Genomic DNA, 22,832 nt, shown 5'->3' on the forward strand with positions numbered 1-22,832 from the left:
GGGCTGGGGCAAGTAATATTGGGGCTTGATTTGGCCAGAAATGGAGGTGGGGTGCAGAGAGGACTCACCCCATCTCATCCTCACGGGGAGTACTCAGTGGTGGTCTCAGGGAGAACTGGGCTCAACTGGACTGTCCTGGTGGTAGTGTCAGTGGGGAGCACCCAGGAGAGGCTTTGTCCTTGAACACCATGAGCTGCGGGCCTGTGTGCTCCTTGGCTGCTCTGTAATGGTCAGAGAAGATGGTTCAGGTTACCTTGCCTGCTGTGTCCTAACTTGAAGAATGAATGAATGTCAAAAGGAGTGTGTGTGGCGCATACGCTCTGTCATTCCTAGATAACAGCTTGTTTGCCTTGGCCTATTGTATAAATGAAAACAATATGAATAAACAAAACCCACAGCGTTCTCATCACTAGCTGATTTTTATTAGTTTCACTTAGTATATTAATACTCAGACTAACACTCATTTTAAATAAAAAATTCTGTCTTATACTATAGAACACATCTGTTCGATTTCAAAAGAGCCAGATTTCTTCAGGAACCCAGGTAGAAAAATACAAGAAAAAGTATTTGCCAATGCAAGGTAAGCGGCTGTATGATCTTTTTATAAAGCATTTCAGAATATAAAGAATTTACACCCAACTTAAGAAATAAAACACTGTAAATGTAATTGAAGCTCCTGTGCATCGTCTTATTCCTCCAGTTAATTTCTACCGTGATAATGATTCATGCTTGTTTTTTAAATTCTTTTACCATGTTGTGTTCATAAATTGATATACTGGTTGAGCATCCCAAATCCAAAACTTTTTGAGGGCAAGCATGATGCTCAAAGGAAACATTCATTGGAGCATTCTGAATGTGGATTAGGGATGCTCGACCAGTAAGTATTTGAAAATATTCCAAAACTTGAGAAAAAAAAAAAAAAAAAAAGGAAATCTGCAATACTCTGTTTCTAAGCATTTTGGATAAGGGACACTCAGCCTGTGATATCGTTTCATATTCTATGTCCTGCAATTTTTTTTCTTTCAAGATTGTATGACTTACCCATCTTAACACATAACATTTCCAGTTGACTGATTTTAATAGTTATGTAAATTGCATACTTGTGCAGTTCAGTGTTCCTGTTGATGGACAGTTAGGCTTGCATGATAATGAGTAGGGCTGCAGACGGTGTCCTGATCCTGTTGCTTCCCTAGGATATATATGAAGAGTAGGATGTTGGGGCATGTCGGCTGGAGGTTTTCCCTTTGCTCTGCAACATGGTTGTACCAGTTTCTACTGTCAGCAGAGTATGCTCTTCATACTTGCAAACACTCGATCTGGCCAGACTTTAAAATTTTGGCCAGTTGATGTAAAACGGTGGTTCATTCCGTGATCATTGGTAAGGCCCTGTGAGCATGTTTTCTTACATTCAGTCAGCATTTGAGATTTCCCTTTTGTGAACTGCCTGTTCATTTCCTTTGTCCATTTAAAATTTTTGGGGGGTATGTGTGTGTGTTTCTCCTTATAACTATTCTGCATATTAATCCTTTGTCAGTTACAAGCACTGCTAATGTTTTCTCCCAGTCTGGGCTTTTTATGTGTTTTCCTTGTAATGTTGAATTTACCAGTCTTTTAAAATAGTTTTTGGTTTTCATGACTTTAATTCTTTTCAATCCCCAGATCATAAATATACTGTTTTCTTCTATGCACTTCTGCATTCACATTTGAGTTTTTAATCTACTGGGAATTTTAAATAATTATTTTTGTGAAATAAATTTAGAAAAGATAAAACATATGCAGTTTGACAACAGAACAAATACTTGGGTTACCACCACCTATGTAAAGATATAGATTAGTGGCAGCCCAGAACCGCCCCTCCCTGGAGTCCGTGGCTTTTCTTTCTTGCACACTTCATTTTCTTGTGCTCTGCTTTATAGTGCCCACAGATACTATGTTTTTTACAAACGGAAGATTTGTAGTAACTCTGCACTGAGCAAGTCTATTGGTGCCATTTTTCTAATAGCGTGTGCTCACTTTGGTAGTATACATTAGGAGTCCCCAGCCTTTTTGGTATCAGCGATGAGTTTCGTGGAAGGTAATTTTTCCACAGACTGGGGTGTGTGTGCACTTTTAATTCTATTATTATTACATTGTAATGTGTAATGAAATAATTAGACAACTCACCATAATGTAGAATGAGGGGGAACCCTGAGCTTGTTTTCCTGCAATTAGACAGTCCCATCTGGGGGTGACAGGAGACAGTGACAGATCATCAGGCATTAGATTCTCATAAGCAGCACGCAACCTAGATTCCTCACATGTGCAGTTCACAATAGGGTTTGCGCTACTATGGGAATCTAATGCCGCCACTGATCTGACAGGAGGAAGAACTCAGGCAATAATGCTAGTGATGGGGGCTGCTGTAAATACCGTGTGAAGCTTTGTTGGCTTGCCCACCTGCTGCTCATCTCCTGCTGTGTGGCCCAGTTCCTAACAGATCACAGACCGGTATACTGTGGGATTTGGGGACCCCTGGTATAAGTGGTATACTTATAATCCACATACATTGCTGATACTTTCTCCTAGTCCATGGCTTATCTTTTTGACCTACCCATCTTATAGTATCATCTTTTGATGAACCCCAATTCTTAAAGTAGTTCAATTTTAGTCTTTCCGTTTGGGCAGTGCCTCTTTTTGTTTCTTGAGACGGAGTCTTGCTCTGTCGCCCAGGCTGGAGTGCAGTGGTGCGACATCGGCTCACTGCAACCTCCACCTTCTGGGTTCAAGCAATTCTCCTATCTCAGACCCTGATTACAGGTGCATGCCACCATGCCTGGCTAATTTTTATGCTTTTAATAGAGACAGGGTTTCATGCTGGCCAGGCTGGTCTCCAACTCCTGACCTCGTGATCGGCCCGCCTCGGCCTCCCAAAGTGCTGGGATTACAGGCTTGAGCCACTGTGCCTGACTGGGCAGTGTTTCTTAATTCTTCTCCTATCTTGGGGTCATAAACATCCCTCCCCTGCTATCTACCCAGCTACTCTAGCACTGTATATTCCCTAGCTTCCTCTGTCCCCACTTTCCTGTTGTATTTTGTAAGGTGGGTTCCCACAGTCCTCTAGATGGTGTGCTTGCACCTGGAGTCTGTCCATGCGCATAGTCACCTCTCTTTATCCTGCCCAGTTGATAGATACTTCAGGAGTTTAAATTAATGTTAGTTCATAGTCGGCCTGAGAAGAATTAAACTTGATATATAGTGGGTTTGAATCCTGGTTCTGCCTTTTATTAGTTGACAACCGTTGGCAAGTTCTTTAACCACTTGGCCTTAGTTTGCCTATAAAATGGGAATACTAGTCTTTTCTCCAGAGGTGGTTATGAGAAATGATGTCACACAGCTTGAGTTTACTTTGCACATATAACCTGTGGGGGTGAAGTATGACATTCTTGTACCATCCCAAACAGGGCACTCCTGCTATCCCGAGCCTGTCTGCCATCTGCCCCTTTGCTCAAGCCCAAACCCTTGGGTACTCCGAGTACTTTTTTCTGTTACCCTTCACCATCCACTCCCAGTAGTCCCTAGACTGATCCATCTGATGTTGATGTTTCTGGATCTATTTGTTACACTGAATCATGAATTGCTGATATGTGATAATTTGGGACCTATAAATCAGTGATTTCCCATGGTGTAATGGAACCATTCCTGTCTCACAGGCACAGCACATCCGCCTCACATGCCTGGCAGCTTACTGGCCATTCTCCCGTAACATCCAGCTGCATTACACTTTTTACCATTAGGTCATATTCTGGCACTTGGTCAAGACCCTTCCAAGTTGAATGTTTACAGTATGATCCATTGGCACATAGGATGAAAATAGTGGCACTTCCATGTATTTTTTAAAGAGATTCACCTCACTTTGTTGTTGGTGTGTTTATTTTGTAATGTTTGTGTTGCTAGTACAGTTATGTGATTGATGTGCTGGTCACATTATAAAAAATTTAGACCACAGCCACAAGGACATTTATGTTTTGACTAAATACCCAGTTATTTGGTCGAGCCAAATTTCACAGATCTTAGATGCCTCTTCTATCTGCACCTCACACCTTGTGATTGACCCTAATATACATTTGGGTCTGTTAGGCTATTTGATCATCTGTCTCTTCCCCAGGATTGTAAACTCTGAGAACGGATACTGTCTTTCTTGGCCATTTAGGACTTAAGTACCTAGTATTGGAGAACTACAAATTGGTGAAGAAAAATATTAAGACATCCTTAACTAATGGATAAAGGAAAGTAGTTCACAGGATGTGTACTAAGGAAATGTTTGATCATACTAATAAAATTTTCTATTACATATTAAATCTAACTCTGACAATTTTATCCTAATAGGCAACCCATCTCGAACATCCAAGTCTTCACCTCCTCGTGATTTAGGCAGTTCGGATAAGGGACAAGTAAATCTCTATTTTTATATATTCAAATGTACATTACTCAGGCTTGAAATCAGTTTGTTCATAAAGTTTCTAAACCATGTATAGAGTTTTTACTTAACGTTATAAATGTTATATATGTAACTGTAAACACTAGTCCTAGAACCCTATATCAGAATCTGGCTTTGGAAGAGGTTTTAGCTGCTTGAAATATCTTTTGCTTACAGGCTGCCTCTCCCAGGGAGCCGCTTGAACCACTGAACGTCCCAGATCCTGAATATAAAGAGGAGGAGGAAGACCATGACATACAGGGAGAAATCAGTCATCCTGATGGCAAGGTTAAAAAATATTTTTGAAATAATGAATTCTGTAAAAAATAAACATAGGTTAAAGTAGTTCAAACATAGAGAATCTAAAATAATGGCTCTGTGGACAACGTGCCTTTAGTTGGCATTTCTGTCATTCAGTCAGCAAAAGCAAGCATACAATCTCTGTATCATCTTTGTTCTTACTCCAAAGGCTTTGTAATCCTTGGCACTTCTTAAAAGCTTCATTCCCAGGTCTTCCTTGCTTGCAGCCTTTCTTACACCGATCCTGAGTCAGGGGCCGCTCTCCCTGTCTCCAGCTTACACAGTTTTATTCTTATGCTTAGGAAATTCTCTGAGTGGGAAAACAGCCTAGGGGTTCCAGCTAAAGGAAAAGTATATATAAAAGAGGTTATAAGGGAATTTTTCCTCAGGTTTATGGAAAATTTACTTTTCAAATGCCCTAATCTGGTCCGTTTCTATTGAAATTAGAGTTCACTGCTAGCCTTGAGGAATGAGGACGACTAAGAACAGTCAAAAGTAGTAGTTAAGACTTTCCTGTACAACATCTACTTTAGGGTAACAAATTGTTGATGAGGGAGGGTTTTCTTTTTTAGATGGAATTCCAGCTAACACATGGAAAAGGAATGATAAAATTAGAAAATCACGAGTTTGCTACTCCTGACGAAATAAAGGACCTTTTGCGTGAATGTTTTACATTTTATTATGAAAAATTTCAAAGTAGGCAGTTGGGAGGAGACTTAGGCATATCTTCCTTAGAGGGTGATCATCTTGTGTTGTTGTTTTAGGTGGAAAAGGTTTATAAGAATGGGTGCCGTGTTATACTGTTTCCCAATGGAACTCGGAAGGAAGTGAGTGCGGACGGGAAGGCCATCACTGTCACTTTCTTTAATGGTGACGTGAAGCAGGTCATGCCAGACCAGAGAGTGGTACGTTTCCAGAGGCGTTCTCCTCCAGAGCTTAACCATCATCTCTGGAGAAAAGGCAGACTGACTGACTGTGTGTCTTTACAGATCTACTACTACGCAGCTGCCCAGACCACTCACACCACGTACCCGAAGGGACTGGAAGTCTTACATTTCTCAAGTGGACAAATAGGTACACACTTGCTCCACCCTCTCATTAAATTCTTCCCTTCCTTCAAAAAATATTTATTATAAATTTTTAAACAGAAAAACATTTCCCAGATGGAAGAAAAGAAATCACGTTTCCTGACCAGACTGTTAAAAACGTATTTCCTGATGGACAAGAAGAAAGCATTTTCCCAGATGGCACAATTGTCAGAGTACAACGGTATGACACCATTCTATTAACAGAAAAACCACTCGGTGTGACACCTGTTCCTCCGTGCTCAGAAGGTGCCCCAGCCTTGCATTTCTAATGATATATATAAACAACATCCATATTAGGGGGTTCAGTTTGAATGAATGTCCCACAGGCACGTCAAGCAATCAACTTGATGTGAATTATCTTTCACATTCTGTTTTGTTCCATTGTTATAAAACAGATTTTAAGTCTGATCATGCCTCTTCCCAGGAATAGCTCTCTTCCCCACCTGATACAGAGCATTCAGATGGTTTTTAAATTAGTGAAAGAAGGGTCCATTTTAATATAACAACCAAGGGGAAGAACACAAAAGTTTTTTAAAATTCCTAAGTATTTTGTGGTGAAAATGTAAATTCAAACAAGCTTTTCATGGGTACATGTAAGTGCTAATCTGATAACTGGAACTATCAACCTGAAGCAGAAACACTGCAGTTATAATTGTATAGGCAAAAGAACCAAGGGACATCTCCAGAAGTAGCTGCCAGAATCAAAAAGCTACTTTTCAATAGTTTTCCTGTTGTCTATTTTCTAAAAGAAATTCTATTTATTTTAAATTTTACAGTGATGGCAACAAACTCATAGAGTTTAATAATGGCCAAAGAGAAGTACATACTGCCCAGTTCAAGAGACGGGAATACCCAGATGGCACTGTTAAAACCGTATATGCAAACGGTCATCAAGAAACGAAGTACAGATCTGGTCGTGTAAGAGTTAAGGACAAAGATGGAAATGTGCTAATGGACACAGAACTGTGACAATCCTTATACGATCGTGAAGTAACACTAATTTTTCTTGTTAAAAAATGTACATTTATTGTGGATTCTGTTAATTTATTGTGTGTGTGAGGAAAAGACTGTTTGGTAAAATAAAAGTTTACCCTGTGGCATCTTCATTTTTATACTCCTTGAAATGCAATGAGAGCTCTCATTCATCGTTCACCTATCCGGTCTTTCAACAGACTAAAAAGAAAGCATTTTTAATTTTTATAAACTGTACAAGTTTTTACAATAGTAAGTGGATGTGTTCATTGGTTGGAAATGACTATAAAAACCGAGAAGTACAGGAAGTACATCACGAAGATGTCCCACAGGCACATCAGCTATAGAGCACTGGATTTGTACAGAAAGTGTACTCAAGGAGTAAATACACATCTCTTCTTTAGCAAAATATTACTGTGTTCAGTTAGTACCAAAATAATTACAGCATTTGATCTACTACAGAGGCCCATTAATTGTAACAGAATGGGAAGTTACGACCAGTGAATGAATATAAATAGGTCACACACAACAGGTAGTAGATTATCATAGGAGAAAGCAGTTATAACAAGGCTGACTTTGTAATGTCTCAAAATGGGACACTTGAGAGTAGAGGGGGCATGAACAATGACTAGCCAGTGTTAACCCATGGACCACAGCTACCTTGATGTTATCACAATGAGATTAGGCTCATGGAAGCAAGATGTCACTGAAGGACAGGCAAGTCACCTACTCGTCAATTTATATACTTACAGATAGATAGGCCTAGATAGGTCTTACCTGTCACATACACTGTGAATCAGTTTTCTTTTTAATGAAATCTATCAATTCCAGGTGACTTAAAAACTGAATATGAAAAATCAGACTTTTCAAAGAAAATAAGTACATACACACACACACACACACACACACACTTTTTGTCTGTTTGTTTGTGCTTAAAAAGCACAAACCTTTAAAGGTTGATAGGCCAGGTGCAGTGGCTCATGCCTGTAATCCCAGCACTTTGGGAGGCTGAGGTTGGTGGATCACTTGAGGTCAGGAGTTCAAGACCAGCCTAGCCAACACAGTGAAACCTCCTCTCTACCAAAAATACAAAAATTAGCTGAGTGTGGTGGTGGGTGCCTGTAATTCCAGTTACTTAGGAGGCAGGAGAATTGCCTGAACCTGGGAGGCAGAGGCTGCAGTAAGCCAAGACCATGCCACTGCACGCCAGCCTGGGTGACAGAGTGGGACTCTGTCTCAAAAAACAAAAAAGAAAATGTTGATACATGAGCAAACATTTCTGTCAAATGATATTAAAAAATGGGAAAGATAAGCCCCAGATCAGAACATACACAACTGATCAAGGATGACTAGAATATAGAGTTTCTACAAATGAGTAAGGAATAACTCAATAGAAAAATGGACAAAGGATATGAACGAGCAATAAGTGACAATGCTCACTAGCTAATAAACCAGTGAATGCATATTCAATGAGATACACACTGAGATGAGATACCTTTTCTTACTAACATCACAGTCTGGCAAATAAAAGTCTGCTGACACCAAGTGCTGACCAGGAACTCAGACAATCGATGGTGGGATAAATTGGTAGAATTCTTGTTTAGAAAGCAAAAAAGAGTAATTGTAATTATAAAAGTAAAAAAGTAACCCATGACCCAGCAAATTCCATCACTATGTATATGTACTAGAAATCCTCATGTATACAAGGATCCTATAGAGGAATATTTATGATTTAGAAAAAACTGGTAATGGACTATCAAGGTAAGTTATGTACACAGATGTATATAGCAGTGAAAGTGAATAGAGTTATACATACCAACATGGATAAAAAGCAAATAAAATAGTGAAAGACAACTGTGTGACAGCACATACATCAAAAAATATACAGAGCAATTAACAGAGCAAAAATTGGGTGCTTTTCTGATCAATCTAGCATTAATTGCTACTAGTCCCCATGCCTTATGCTATGAAGAGAATGAAAACTTACACTTATGCACTTACTCATCTTTATCTGCAAGTCCCATTTCTACTAATGGCATATAAACAGCCACGTGGAACTGTGAGTCAATTAAACCTCTTTCTAAATTGCCGTATCATTTATGGATGCATTCATACGTAATAAAATTATAAAGACTTTTATATGAGCGATAAATGTCAAATCACAACAGTAGAGTTTACCTCTTGATATGGTTTGGCTGTGTCCCCACCCCAAATCTCTAGTTGTAATCCCCATGTGTTGGGAGAGGGACCTCGTGGGAGGTGATTAGATCGTGGGGGTGGTTTCCCCAGGCTGTTTTCATAATAGTGAGTTCTCACAAGATCTGGTGGTTTTATAAGGGGTGTTTCCCCCATTTGCTTTGCATTTCTCCCTCCTACCACTTTATGAAGAAGGGGTTGCTCTCCCCCTTTGCCTTCTGCCATGTTTGTAAGTTTCCTGAGGCCTTCCCAGCCATGTGGAACTGAGTCAATTAAACCTCTTTCTAAATTGCCCAGTCTCTGGCAGTTCTTTATAGCAGTGTGAGAACAGACTAATACACTTCTACAGAAGGCAGGGGGAATGCCTGGGAGAAGTCTTTTTGTACTGATGATGTCTTTTTAAGCTGAATCATTAAGTATAAAATGAACTAATTTTTTTCCATATGTCTTAGCTATTTCATTTTGAAATTATGGTAAAATAAAGCAAATGCTGAGAAGCAAACATTTATTAACTTTTTTTACCCACACAGTTCCTATATATAAAAATGAGGAGAGTTAAAGCACTATTGCAGAACAAATTAGGAAAACCATTTCGGGTCTAAATATAACAGAAAACTTTCCTCTAGGCTTCTATAGATTATCTTCACTGTATACCTGAAAAACAAAATGTGTTATTTTAAGTCTCTGCTTAATGTAAATGTTCAAGTCTAGCTGAATCACTTCTTATGGACAAGGTAAAAAGTTAGCTGGTTAGCATGTACTTTAATAACTTGGTATGAGGATGCTGACTGTTCAGAAGTTCTGTGTGCTTAGCAGATATTTATGTGCTTAAATTATTTACAGTGCCCACTCTCTCCTGCTCTCCCCGAGTACCTGGTACTGTGAGAGTCATGAGAGCCCATCCAGGCATCCTTACAGATAGGGGACCTCTTTGATACCTAGTGCTCAGTAAGTGAAAAGGCCTATGAAGAAATCTGAAAGAGATTCTTTTGGAGTGTTGCTGTCATTTCTTTGAGACATCAAGGAAAATTGGGTGCTTTTCTGATCAATCTAGCATTAATCGCCACTAGTCCCCATGCCTTATGCTATGAAGAGAATGAAAACTTACACTTATGCACTTATTCATCTTTATCTGCAAGCCCCATTTCTACTAATGGCATATAAACTGGATGCTGCTCATCGTCATATAATGTCACTATTTGTTCTGGTGCTGGAGCCTAAAATTAAAAGATACAGTTGTCAAGAAAACAATAATGTCTTTGCTGCCTTTTCCCTCTCACATCTGGCCATTCACACAGGTGGGAAAAGGTCTTCTCAGGGGCCTATTGATAATTTATACTCTGTGGTTCCAAAAGGGCATCTGTAGTGGTTTCCTGCAAAATCCCATTCTTTCCATTCTTCTGCTCTATTTAAATTCCTTCTCCCACGGTTTTCCCAAATGAAGCTACCACCATCCCTTGTTACAGTTCATTTGCATTCCACACAAAGCATTATACCTTTATGCATAAACTGACTATGACGGTTAATATTAGTTGTTAACTTGGCTGGACTGAGGGATGCCTCAATGGCTGGTGAAGCATTTCCAGGTGTGTCTGGGAGGGTGTTTTCAGAGGAGACTGATGCTGAATCAGTGGACAGAGAGGAAGACCCACTCTCTATGTCGGCAGGCGGCATCCAGTTGGCTGGGAGACAAACAGGCAGAAAGGGAAAGTTCTCTTTTCTCCTTTCCTTCCTGGGTGGTGGACACCTTTTCTCCACCTACCTTCGGACATCATCCTCCAGATTCTTTGGCTTTTGGACTGCAGGACTTGCACCAGTAACCTCCCAGGGGTTCTTTGGCCTCGGACTAGAGGCTGCATTTTTGACAGCTTCCCCAGTTCTGAGGCCTCCAGACTGAGCCACGCTACCAGCTTCTCTGGTTCTCCAGTTTGTAGACAGGACTATCACAGGACTTCACCTCTGACTGTGTGATCCAATTTCCTTAATAAATCCTCTCATATATCCTATTGTTCTGATTATCTGGGGAACCCTTATATACTGACCAAATTTTGAATATTAGAGAAGTGAAAAAACACTTGTCTATAAGAAATACTTGACCTATTTTCACTGGCTTGAGACAAAACTCTGTATGAGCTGTTCATACCACTCTGCACATGCAATAGCATATGTACAGGGTTTTCAAAAAGCACTTTCCAGTAACCATGCTATGAGCTCAGTTTTGTCATAGCCAGTATGTCAGGAGTCCCCACATCATGGCACCAGGCAGGCGTCACAGAGGAAGGAAGCATATTGAGCTGTACACCAGCAGTGAGCACTAGGTGAACTGAACATCACACATTCCCATCTAAGGGGCTGTGGCTACACTTTCAGCTGACTGCCATTTCAAGGGGATGGGGAGACCCAGGATTCCTAGTTTTTAGAATATCTAACCATAGCCAGAAATACAGATTTTTTTGGGTAGAATTTCCAACTTTAAAACACTGTGTGCTTTATTTAGCCAGATTCTGCTGTGGGCTACTATGATATGCTCAGCCTCAGAAGAAGAAAACATATTAAACAGAGTCTGGACTTTTTATTTGACCTTTTGATGCAGGTTCTACTATATGAATTCAAAAGTAGTACAATTATGAGATTAGTACAATTAGTATAATTCAAGCCTTTCTATAATAACCAGAACTACTGTTCTTTCCCACTCATTTTTTAGGATGCAGGCGAAATGCCACGTTCCTGTTTTACTTATTCAATTAAGTACTTGAGTGGCTTCTAAGTAGCAGCTCGAACACCCTTTCCTGATCTCTCCAAATACAAATAATCATTTCTTCTTACACTGCCCCCACCCGCAAAGTTAGCCGTACCTCTGTTATAGTGCTTATTTCATTCAGCTTCACACTAATTGTTTGCATATTTTTCGCCATTGTAAACTAATTATGGGATATTCATCTTGAGCATTTTATTAATTACATAAATGATATTTTATATCACCATAGGGGCAGTTTGTTAAATTTAAGCCAAGACATTTTAACAAGCCTTAAGCCTATCTATATATATATATATATACACACACACACACACACACACACACACCCATATATTTTATATATATATACACACACACTATATATATTATATATATATACACACACTATATATATATTATATATACACACACTATATTATATATATACACACACTATATATATACACACACTATATATTATATATATACACACACTATATATTATATATACACACACTATATTATATATATACACACACTATATATACACACACACAATATATTATATACACACACTATATATATACACACACTATATTATATATATACACACACTATATATATATTATATATACACACACTATATTATATATATACACACACTATATATATACACACACACTATTATATATATACACACACTATATATACACACACTATATTATATATATACACACACTATATATATATTATATATACACACACTATATTATATATATACACACACTATATATATACACACACACTATATATTATATATATACACACACTATATATATACACACACTATATTATATATACACACACTATATATATAATATATATACACACACTATATTATATATATACACACACTATATATATATTATATATACACACACTATATTATATATATACACACACTATATATATACACACACACTATATATTATATATATACACACACTATATTATATATATACACACACTATATATATATTATATATACACACACTATATTATATATATACACACACTATATATATACACACACACTATATATTATATATACACACACTATATATATACACACACACTATATATTATATATATACACACACTATATATACACACACTATATTATATATACACACACTATATATATATTATATATACACACACTATATTATATATATACACACTATATATATACACACACTATATATTATATATATACACACACACTATATATACACACACTATATTATATATACACACACTATATATATAATATATATACACACACTATATATACACACACACTATATATTATATATATACACACACTATATATATACACACTATATTATAGATATACACACACTATATATATAATATATACACACACACTATATATATTATATATATACACACTATATATATTATATATATACACACACTATATTATATATATACACACACACACTATATATATTATATATATACACACACACACTATACAGGTTGATATGCTTGAGTATACTACTGCATGTAGAGTTGCATAGACACAAACACTTTATAAAGTTATTAGGGACACAGAAATAGCTTTAAAATAATTTTGGCTAGTTGAGACACTTACCATGGATGCAGCATAAAGCTGTTTCCCTTGAAGACAGTCTATCATAGCCCATAGTGCCTCCATGCTCCATTTGGGACAATATGGTATTCTTGTCTCCCCTAGATCCCTTAAGGGAGGTTTAAACCCTGCCAAGAAAACCTTTATGGCTCGAGCTGGATACTGCATAAGATGAGAAGGAATTTGGCGCAGTCTGTCACAAAAGAAAGTCTTAAATTAAAATTCTCTTCCAGGTGAAACTATACAATTCTTAGAAGAAAACATAGGGAAAAAGCTCCATAACACTGGATTTTGCAGATTTTTAAAATACAACACCAAAAGCACAGGAAATGAGAAAAATCAGATAAAATGGACTTCCTAAAAAATTAACTTCTGTGTATGAAAGGACACAATCAACAACAAAAAGCCAATCTACAGAATGGGAAAAATATACATAAACATGGACATTGCTCTAAAGACCTACAAATGTCCGACAAGCACATGAAAAGATGTTCGACGTCACTAATCATTAGGGAAATGCAAATCAAATCCAAAGTGAGATTCCACCTCAAACCTACTAGAATGGCTATGATAAACAACAAAATTACAAGTGCTGGTGAGGATGTGCAAGAATTGGAACTCTTGCACACTCTTAGAATGTAAAATGGTGCAGCCACTGTGGGAAACACCACGGAGGTTCCTCAAAAATTAAGCATAGAATATACGATCCAGCAGTTCCATTTCTGGGTATATACCCAAAATAACTAAAACAGGTACTCAAAGAGACATGTATACCCATGTTCATAAAAGCATTATTCACAAGAGCCAAAAGTGGGGAGCAACCCAAGTTCCATCTTCCAGTGAAGGGATAAGATGTAGTATATATACTGTATGAGGGGGCTCCAAAAGTTCATGGAAAAATGAAATTAAGATGAAAATAAAAAATGTTAACTTCATTTCTCAACATAAGTTCCTTCAAGATCATGAAACATTTGTAAGCTATGGTAACAGTCATTCTAGTCCATCCCTTAAGAACTGAGGGTCCTAGGAATATAACCACGTCAATGTGATCTTTCTTACATTATTAACTGGAGAAAAGTAAGATTAGGAAACAAAAAACAAGTTAGAATGGGCCAAATCAGGACTGTAAAGTGGATGCCTAATGATTTAGGCAAAACTCTTGCAAAATCGCCCTTGTTTGATCAGAGGAACGAGCAGAGCACTGTGGTGGCAAGGGACTCTGGTGAAGCTTTCCTAGGCATTTCCCTGCTAAAGCTTTGGCTTTCTCAAACAGTCATAATAAGATGATGTTGCCATTCTTTGGCCTTCCAGAAAGCCAGCAAGCTAAATGCCTTGAGCATCAAAAAAAAAAAAAAAAAAAAAAAAAAAACTCTTGTCATGGGCTTTGCTCTTGACTGGTCTACTTTTGACTGGACCACTTCTACCTCTTGCTTTTCACTGTGCTTTGTCTTCAGGATCATACTGGTAAAGCCATGTTTCATATGAAGTTACAGTTCTTTGAAGAAATGCTTCAGGGTCTTGATCTTGCTTGTCTACAACTTCCTTTGAAAGCTCTGCTCCTATCTGTAGCTGATCTCGGTGCAACAGGTTTGGCACCCATTGAGTGGAGAGTCTGCTCAACTTTTTCAGTCAGAATTGTATCAGCTGAACCAATTGAAATGTCTTTGGTGTTGGCTATTATTTCTGCTGTTGCTGGTCCTCTTCAATTAGGGCATGAACAAGATTAATTTTTTTCCTCACAAATTGATGTGGAAGGGCTGCTGCTATGGGCTTCATCTTCAACATCATCTCATTCCTTCATGAAACAAGTTATCCACTTGTAAACTGCTTTCTTTGGGGCACTGTTTCCATAAACTTTTTATACAGCAACAGTGATCTCGCTCTTCCTCCACCCAAGCTTCACCATAAATTTGATGTTTGTTGTTTCAATTTGAGCAGAATTCATGTTGCACTTATCCTTTTAGTGCCTCAGACTAGATCCTGTTCAGACATGTTAGAACAAGTTAGTACAAATTTATTTTGGTGAAAAAAAATGTTGAAATCCATGCTTTTTTTCATAGTATGCATTTTCCATGAACTTTCTGAAGACCCCTCATATATAATGAAATATTTTCAGCCTTAAGAAGTAAATTCTGACACATGCTACAACATGGATGAATCTTTAAAAATTATGCTATTGAAATAAGCCAGTCACAAAAGAACAAATATTGTATGCATTTACCTATATGAGGTACCCAGAACAGGCAAATTCAGAGACAGTAGACCATAGGTTACCAGGGACTGGGTAAGAACAGACTAAGATGCTATTGTTAATGGGCGCAGGATTTCTGTTTGGAATGACAAAATCATATTGGAAATGGAAACTGGTGATAGCTGTATAAACTTGTGAAGGTATTTAAAGCCAATTAGTTACTATACTTAAAAACAGCTAAAATGGGCCAGGCGTGGTAGCTCATGCCTGTAATCCCAGAACTTTAGGAGGCCAAGTCAGTTGGATCAGCTGAGGTCAGGAGTTCAAGATCAGCCTAACCAACATGGTGAAACCCTGTCTCTACTAAAAATACAAAAACATTAGCCAGGAGTGGTGGCGAGCAGCTGTAATCCTAGCTACGTGGGAGGCTGAGGAAGGAGAATCTCTTGAACCTGGGAGGCAGAGGTTGCAGTAAGCCAAGACTGCGCCACTGCACTCCAGCCTAGGTGACAGAGCAAGACTCCATCTCAAAAAAAAAAAAGAAAAAAAAAAGGGAAAATAGTAAATTCTATGTATACTCTTAACACCGTAAAAAATCTAGATTAAAAGTTTCCTAATGTAAAAACAGCCTTAGAATAATCCTTTTCTTTTAAAAGAGGCAAAATATTCTCAGTAAGAAAACTATATATATATATAAACAAACAAAGAAACCTAATTCAACACCCTGACATTTATTTTTAACCTGTTTAATGTCAGCTGTGCAGTTGATCCGTAATCAACAAATTGTACTAGGATAGATAAAGGATTAAATTCTTTTATGGAAACAATCTTCGCTCTATACCATAAGCCATCATCATATTCTGCAAGGCAAGGCATTTCTGGAAAGACAGAAAGAGGGAAAAAATCATATTGTCTTTTATTATATGTTTTTACTCCAAAGGAAATCAACATATCAAAGAGCTATCTGCACCCCATGTTTACTGCAGCACTATTCACAACAGACAAGATAGGGAATCAACCCAGGTGTCCGTCAACAGATGAATGGATGAAGAAAATGTGGTGTATATACACAATGGAATACTATTTGGCCATTAAAAAAAAGATGGAATCTTGTTATTTGCAGCAACATGGATGGATCATTATATTAAGTGAGGTAAGACAAGCACAGAAAGACAAATATCACATGTTCTCACTCATATGAGAGCTAAAAAAGTGGATCTCGGGAAGATAACAAGTACATTAATGGTTACATGAGGCCATGAAAGACATGTATATATGTGTTTGGGGTGGGGGGAAGAAGAGAAGTTGGTTGATAGGTACAAACATATAGTAGGAAGGAGTTAACTTTCAATATTTGATAGCAGACTAGTGTGCCTAGGTAACAACAATGGGTGGTATATTTCAGATTAGCTAGAAGTCTTGAAATGTTCCCAACACACAAATGATAACTGCTCAAGGTAATTAATACCCTAAATACTGTCTTGATAATTACACATTCTATGCATGCAGTATCACATGTACCACATAAACATATACAATTAAGTATCAGAAATGTTTAATACAGAAAAGTACAAAGAAGAAAATGTAACAACCATATGCTCACCATCCAGAATTAAATATTGAACCGTTAGCCTCATGTTGGCTTTTTTTCTCTTCGTAGTTTATAAGCCTTTGTTCACTAATTCCTATGGATTAAGCTTCAAACAAAGATACTTCACCCGTTTTCAGAGTTGCTAGTTCTTCTATTCTTAAGGCTTATTAGCTCATATTGTCACTGCCCCAACTTCTCATACTCCCCTAGTCTCTTTTAGTGTGGGTCATCATCTTTGGCAAAGGATGATACATGTTTGCTGTTCCTGCCTTCCATTCTGTCCTCCCATTCATTTGCTATGGGACCACCAGAATTCAATTTTTAAAAATTCAATCACATTGCTCTTATTTAAAATTCTTTAATGGTACACCTTAACTGCGTGTAATGTCAAGTTCTTATTGCAATTCACAGGCTTCTTCAGTTATTTGTTCTCCTAAACAACTTCTACCGTATTTCCTCAATGAGTTACCTAAAAAGGACTACTTAAAACTTTGATGCTTCTATTTAGCTCATGGCTGCCCTCCTCACTAGAGTGTTTTCCGGAGCCCTTCTTTTTATGATGTTTATCATAAACATCAGAAAAACATTCTGACAGTTTTTAGGGTATTCATCACCTTGAGCAGTTATTATTCTTTCAAAGCCTGGCTCCAACGTGACCAACAAAGCCCTAATAATTGATCACTGCTTTCCCTGTGATCCTATGGCATTCCGCACACTCCTCTAAGAGGAGCTATTCTTTTCATACTATACTTGGTTTACATGTCTCTTTTCTGCTTAGAGCACCTGTTCTTGAGTGCAGAACTGCTGTTTGTATTCCTAGCATAGTACCTGATACAAGCAAATACTCAGTAAAGAAAAAAAGTGTGCTAATGAGTGCTAGGCTTGAGTAAAACTGTGGAAAAATTAGTACAGTATGTACTTCCCTTTGTACATGCTTAGATTTCAGAGCGATGACATGTGCCTCAGTTTCCCATCTTGTTCTACTGCCTTATGTCATCACGCTTTCTACGTAATTTCACAGAGAATTCTACTTGGCAAGTGATATTGAAATACATGACTAATGAATAAGGATTTTTATTTCAAGTAATTTTTATTAAAGAATTACAGACAATTTCTTGCATATATAGAGTCATCAGGGCCAGGTGCAGTGACTCACGCCTGTAATCCCAGCACTTTGGGAGGCTGAGGCAGGCAGATCACCGGAGGTTGGGAGTTCGAGACCAGCCTGCCCAACATGGAGAAACCCTGTCTTTACTAAAAATACAAAATTAGCTGGGTATAGTGGTGCATGCCTGTAATCCCAGCTACTTGGGAGGCTGAGGCAGGAGAATCACTTGCACATGGGAGGTGGAGGCTGCAGTGAGCCAAGATCACACCACTGTACTCCAGCCTAGGTAACGGAGCAAGACTCGTCTCAAAACAAAAACAAAAGGCTGGGCATGCTGGCTAATGCCTGTAATCCCAGCAATTTGGGAGGCCAAGGTGGGCAGTTCACTTGAGGTCAGGTGCTTGACACCAGCCTGGCTAACATGGGGAAACCCCATCTCTACTAAAAATACAAAAATTAGCTGGGTATGGTAGCACACACCTGTAATCCCAGCTACTCGAGAGGCTGAGACAGGAGACTTGCTCGAACCCAGGAGGAGGAGGTTGCAGTGAGCCGAGATCACGTCACTGCACTCCAGCCTGGGTGGCAAAACGAGACTCTGTCTCAAAAAACAAACAAACAAACAATCACTGAACACAGGTAAGACTGATGTTTTTTTCCTTTGCTAAAATAGCAAGAATAAATACATTCGTATGCATCAAATATTGCAATGACTAGATACATTTTCCTCAGAGAAGACTCACACATACTTAATAAAGATGGGAAGAATGGACTGAAAAGATAAAAGAGTAGAAATCTGACCTATCCTGACAGAACAGGTCATACTTTGAGACTGGACCTCAACATTACCATTGTAGGTGGCTTGTAATTAAAATGACAGCCATTAAGGTCTGAATGACAACTCTTGAAATTTCAGCTACTGATAACCTCAAATTTAAAAAGTCATCTTTATGCAATTTTCCAACACCATCTTATTTATGGAACATGAAAGTGCCCCCAAGGGAGTTTACTTAAAGTCTCTTAGTTCACCTTCCTAATCTAGAAAGCAAGAAAGAGGTCATCTTCTTGGTTTCTTGAGGATTCCAAGAAATCATGCATGTAAAGTGAACATGAGGAAAATATCAACATTAGAGATAGCCCAAGGTTATCAGCCCATTAAAACAAAATCCAAGTTTTATTAAATATTGTTTCACTCAAATGTGGTAAGTATACCTGTTCTAAAATCTGTCAGAGGAGGAAGCGTCTCTACTTTCATATTAACCCTCTGCAGTGCTTCATCAAGGCTTTCGGATTCTGATTCCCCGCTGACTCCACTATCATCTGTGTCACTATGTTGGTTAGACTGATTACAAGTTTCTATAGAATCAAGGCAAATATACACCTAAGTTGGGAGAAGGAAAGAAAAAAATTCAGATTCTGGAATTTCAAGAATTCATTTATGTGGACAAAATTATTGTGGCAGCCTCCAGCCATGTCCCAGGAAACCCCTACCTCCTGATATTCACCTCCTGTTCCTTCCCACATCCTACCACACTTATCTTGTAATCAAGATAACACGACTAGGCTGGGCACGGAGGCTCAAGCCTATAATGTCAGCACTTTAGAAGGCTGAGGTGGGAGGATCACTTGAGCTCAGGAGTTAAAACCAGCCTCAGCAACACAGTGAGACTTCATCTCTACTAAAAATAAAAAATAAAAAATTAGCTGGGCACGATAGTACATGCTTGTAGTCCCAGCTAATCGGGAGCCTGAGGTAGGAAAAAAACTTGAGCCTGGGAAATTAAGGCTGCAGTGTGCTATGATTGTGTCACTGCACTCTCCAGCCTGGATAACAGAATGTGACCCCCATCTCAAAAACAAACAAACAAAAACGATAAAAAACCACACAACTGAAATGACAGTGTGTGACTCCTGAGACTGACTTATAAGAACATGTAGCTTCCGTTTTGGTAGAGCTCTGCCAGGGATTTCATGCTCCAAGAAGCCACAGCCATGCTGCAAGCAGACAACCGGAGAGGCCACGGGCAGAAAACAGAGCCTTCCAGGTGAGTCACGTGAGTGACTCTTTTCGGAAGTGGTTTCTGCAGCCTCTGCCAACATCATGATTGCAGCCTCCCGAGAGCCTGAGCTAGAGTGCTTCACTCAGCAGCTCCCAGATTCCTGACCCTTGTATGTGTTGTACTAAGCCGCTAAGTTTAAGGGTAACTTGTGATGCAGCAATAAATAATAATTTCAGCTACCGATAACCTCAAACTTAGAAAATCTTGGAAGGCTGAGGTGCGAGGACCGCCCACCTCTGTTTGGGTAATACAAAATTACCCAAACCAGCAATAGTTGTTTACCAACTATATAGAGCATAACATACTACTTACTCTGCCCTCTGATGAAATTAGAAAGCAAATCCTTCCCCTGCCTGTGAGAGAATGGCTTACTGTGTAAAAGGCTAAAGGAGCTGCTGAAGCTACTTATTTCTTCCTCTCTTTGTTAGCCAAGGACATGCAGGTGAACGTTCAGTGCCTTTACTCATACATTTAATCAATATTCACTGGGTGCCTAGTATTTATCAGCCACCATTCTAGGTTCTTGGGATACCTCAATGGACAACATGGAGCTAAATCCTAAGGGGAGGCAGACAAACATAATAAGGAGGACACGATGGCAGCCAGGTGGTTAAGTGGAAGAGTTCAGTGCAGGAAGAGGAAGGGGAGATGTTTAAGATTTCACAGGTAGAAATCCAAATATCAGATATAAACATAACATTGAATAAAGCAGTACAACACTGGGAACCTAGTTCTACCTTAAAAATCTAAATATCAGATATAAACATAACATTGAATAAGGCAGTACAACACTGGGAACCCAGTAGGTCCTTAGGAAACACTTGCCCTAAATATTAACAAATATCTGAAGAGGATATTACAGGGTGAGGCAAACTAGAGGTCACAAATTTGCAATATTTGAAATCAGAAAGATAAAGAAATGAAGAGTCACTTCTAGTGTGTTTTTTTCTTCTGAGGTCTGTTTCATTTGAACTGTAGAGATTTCTAGTGTTTAAGACCAAGATAGCTTTTTATGTTTTTAATCACCAACTAATCATTTAGATTACATACCTCATTAGGTGAGACAATGTGCTTAACTTGAACAGCACAGAGTTCTTCTCCTGGGGGAGGCAGAGATGAAGACAGATATGGTGGTAAAAGAGGAGTCTCTGTTTCCGACAAAAGCAATTCCTAAAATACCACAAAAAAATTCAAATTTCAGAATGAGGATGAAAATCTATTACATTATAAAAATTCACGATGGTGCCAATTTACTTTCAATTAGCAGAAAGCAAGCTCTCTTAAATACTGAATACCACAGAATGATTTTGCTACAGTAGGACCAAAACGTGATGATAAAGATCTTTAATATTCTTTTGTCCTCTAATTTTAAAAAGCGTTTTGTGCAAAAAAAGAAACGCATGAATGTTTACTGATTATCTACACACACACATACTATTCTAGATAATAGTCAATAGTAACTGCCACTAGTGAAGGCTGGGGTGTTTGAGGTGCAGAATGAGGAACAGATCCCTTTTTCTTTTAGAAACTTTTACAGTATTTAAGAATAAGTACTTTCTAATAAAAACTAAGATAATACATGAAATGCTAAAAGAAAATATAAGTTAAAATCATCAAAAAGGTGTGCTTTCTCTTAAGCCCTATGAAAGCAAGCATAAGAAATACTACAGTTATGTGATTTCCAAGAAGATCACAGCACCTAGCAATTGTTAAAAGCCAATGTATATAAAAATGTGGTGAATGTTTTTCTGCAAATACCAGCAATATCTTTATAAAAAGTTCTTATTCTTCAAGAATATGATAATTATCTTAAGTAAAACCATCATATTCAAATTTGTAGGTTAATTTTATTACTATTTAACATTTCCAAACTGGTAGCCAAACGAAACAAAACTTTTGAACCTAGAAAAATTCAGCAAGAAGTGATCTACTACTGTTGAAATTTGTTGAACTTAACTAAGTAATATGTAATTTACAATAAGGGTATGTTATTTTTGTAAACTACAAAGGTTTACTTACTAAAACTCTTCCTGCACCAAAAAGTCCAAGTGACAAAAGGAAAAACAGATAAATTGGACTTCATCAAAATTAAAAACTCTGGTACTTAAAAGCAAATTATCAAAAAAATGAAAAGAAAGCTGGGTGTAGTGGCCTGTAGTTCCAGCTACTCTGCAAAAAGGCGGGGGAGGACTGCTTGAGCCCAGGAGTTCAAGACTAACCTGGGCAATATAGCAAGACTCTCTCTCTCAAATCAATCAATGTGAAAAGACAACCCACAGAATAAAAGAAATTATTTGCAAACATATATTTGATAAGGTACTTGCATGGAGAATTATAAAGAACTGTTATAGCTCAACAATAAAAAGATCAATAACCCAAATAAAAACGGGGAGATTTGAAGGGATTTCTCAAATATATACATACAAATGGCCAATAAGACATGAAAAGATCCTCAACA

At 38.0% G+C, this 22,832-nt stretch overlaps 2 protein-coding genes across 4 annotated transcripts in view; one reads left to right on the forward strand and one right to left on the reverse strand.

The window, feature by feature from the left end:
- LOC135273845 (centromere protein J-like) overlaps positions 1 to 6,944 on the forward strand; it is a 42,908-nt gene extending 35,964 nt beyond the window's left edge. Inside the window, exons 11-17 of one of the 2 annotated variants that reach the window (XM_064373496.1) lie at positions 496 to 580; positions 4,366 to 4,430; positions 4,634 to 4,744; positions 5,521 to 5,661; positions 5,746 to 5,830; positions 5,905 to 6,025; positions 6,621 to 6,944. In XM_064373496.1, coding sequence (XP_064229566.1) covers positions 496 to 580; positions 4,366 to 4,430; positions 4,634 to 4,744; positions 5,521 to 5,661; positions 5,746 to 5,830; positions 5,905 to 6,025; positions 6,621 to 6,813 — 801 coding nt within the window. In that variant the 3' untranslated portion in view covers positions 6,814 to 6,944. The remainder of the gene's footprint in view (positions 1 to 495; positions 581 to 4,365; positions 4,431 to 4,633; positions 4,745 to 5,520; positions 5,662 to 5,745; positions 5,831 to 5,904; positions 6,026 to 6,620) is intronic. The other variant, XM_064373497.1, reaches the window with a different exon arrangement.
- LOC105704894 (RING finger protein 17) overlaps positions 5,399 to 22,832 on the reverse strand; it is a 114,081-nt gene continuing 96,647 nt past the window's right edge. The window contains exons 32-37 of one of the 2 annotated variants that reach the window (XM_064373494.1): positions 21,425 to 21,544; positions 19,527 to 19,695; positions 16,358 to 16,493; positions 13,428 to 13,617; positions 10,121 to 10,229; positions 5,399 to 9,666 (exon numbers count right to left, since the gene is read on the reverse strand). In XM_064373494.1, the coding sequence (XP_064229564.1) occupies positions 10,131 to 10,229; positions 13,428 to 13,617; positions 16,358 to 16,493; positions 19,527 to 19,695; positions 21,425 to 21,544 (714 nt within the window). In that variant the 3' untranslated portion in view covers positions 5,399 to 9,666; positions 10,121 to 10,130. Of the gene's footprint in view, positions 10,230 to 13,427; positions 13,618 to 16,357; positions 16,494 to 19,526; positions 19,696 to 21,424; positions 21,545 to 22,832 lie in introns of both variants that reach the window. The other variant, XM_064373495.1, reaches the window with a different exon arrangement.

This window comes from Aotus nancymaae, unplaced genomic scaffold (assembly GCF_030222135.1).
Source record: "Aotus nancymaae isolate 86718 unplaced genomic scaffold, 86718_ANA_hifiasm-v0.15.2.pri h1tg000009l, whole genome shotgun sequence".
NCBI classification, from domain to species: domain Eukaryota; kingdom Metazoa; phylum Chordata; class Mammalia; order Primates; family Aotidae; genus Aotus; species Aotus nancymaae.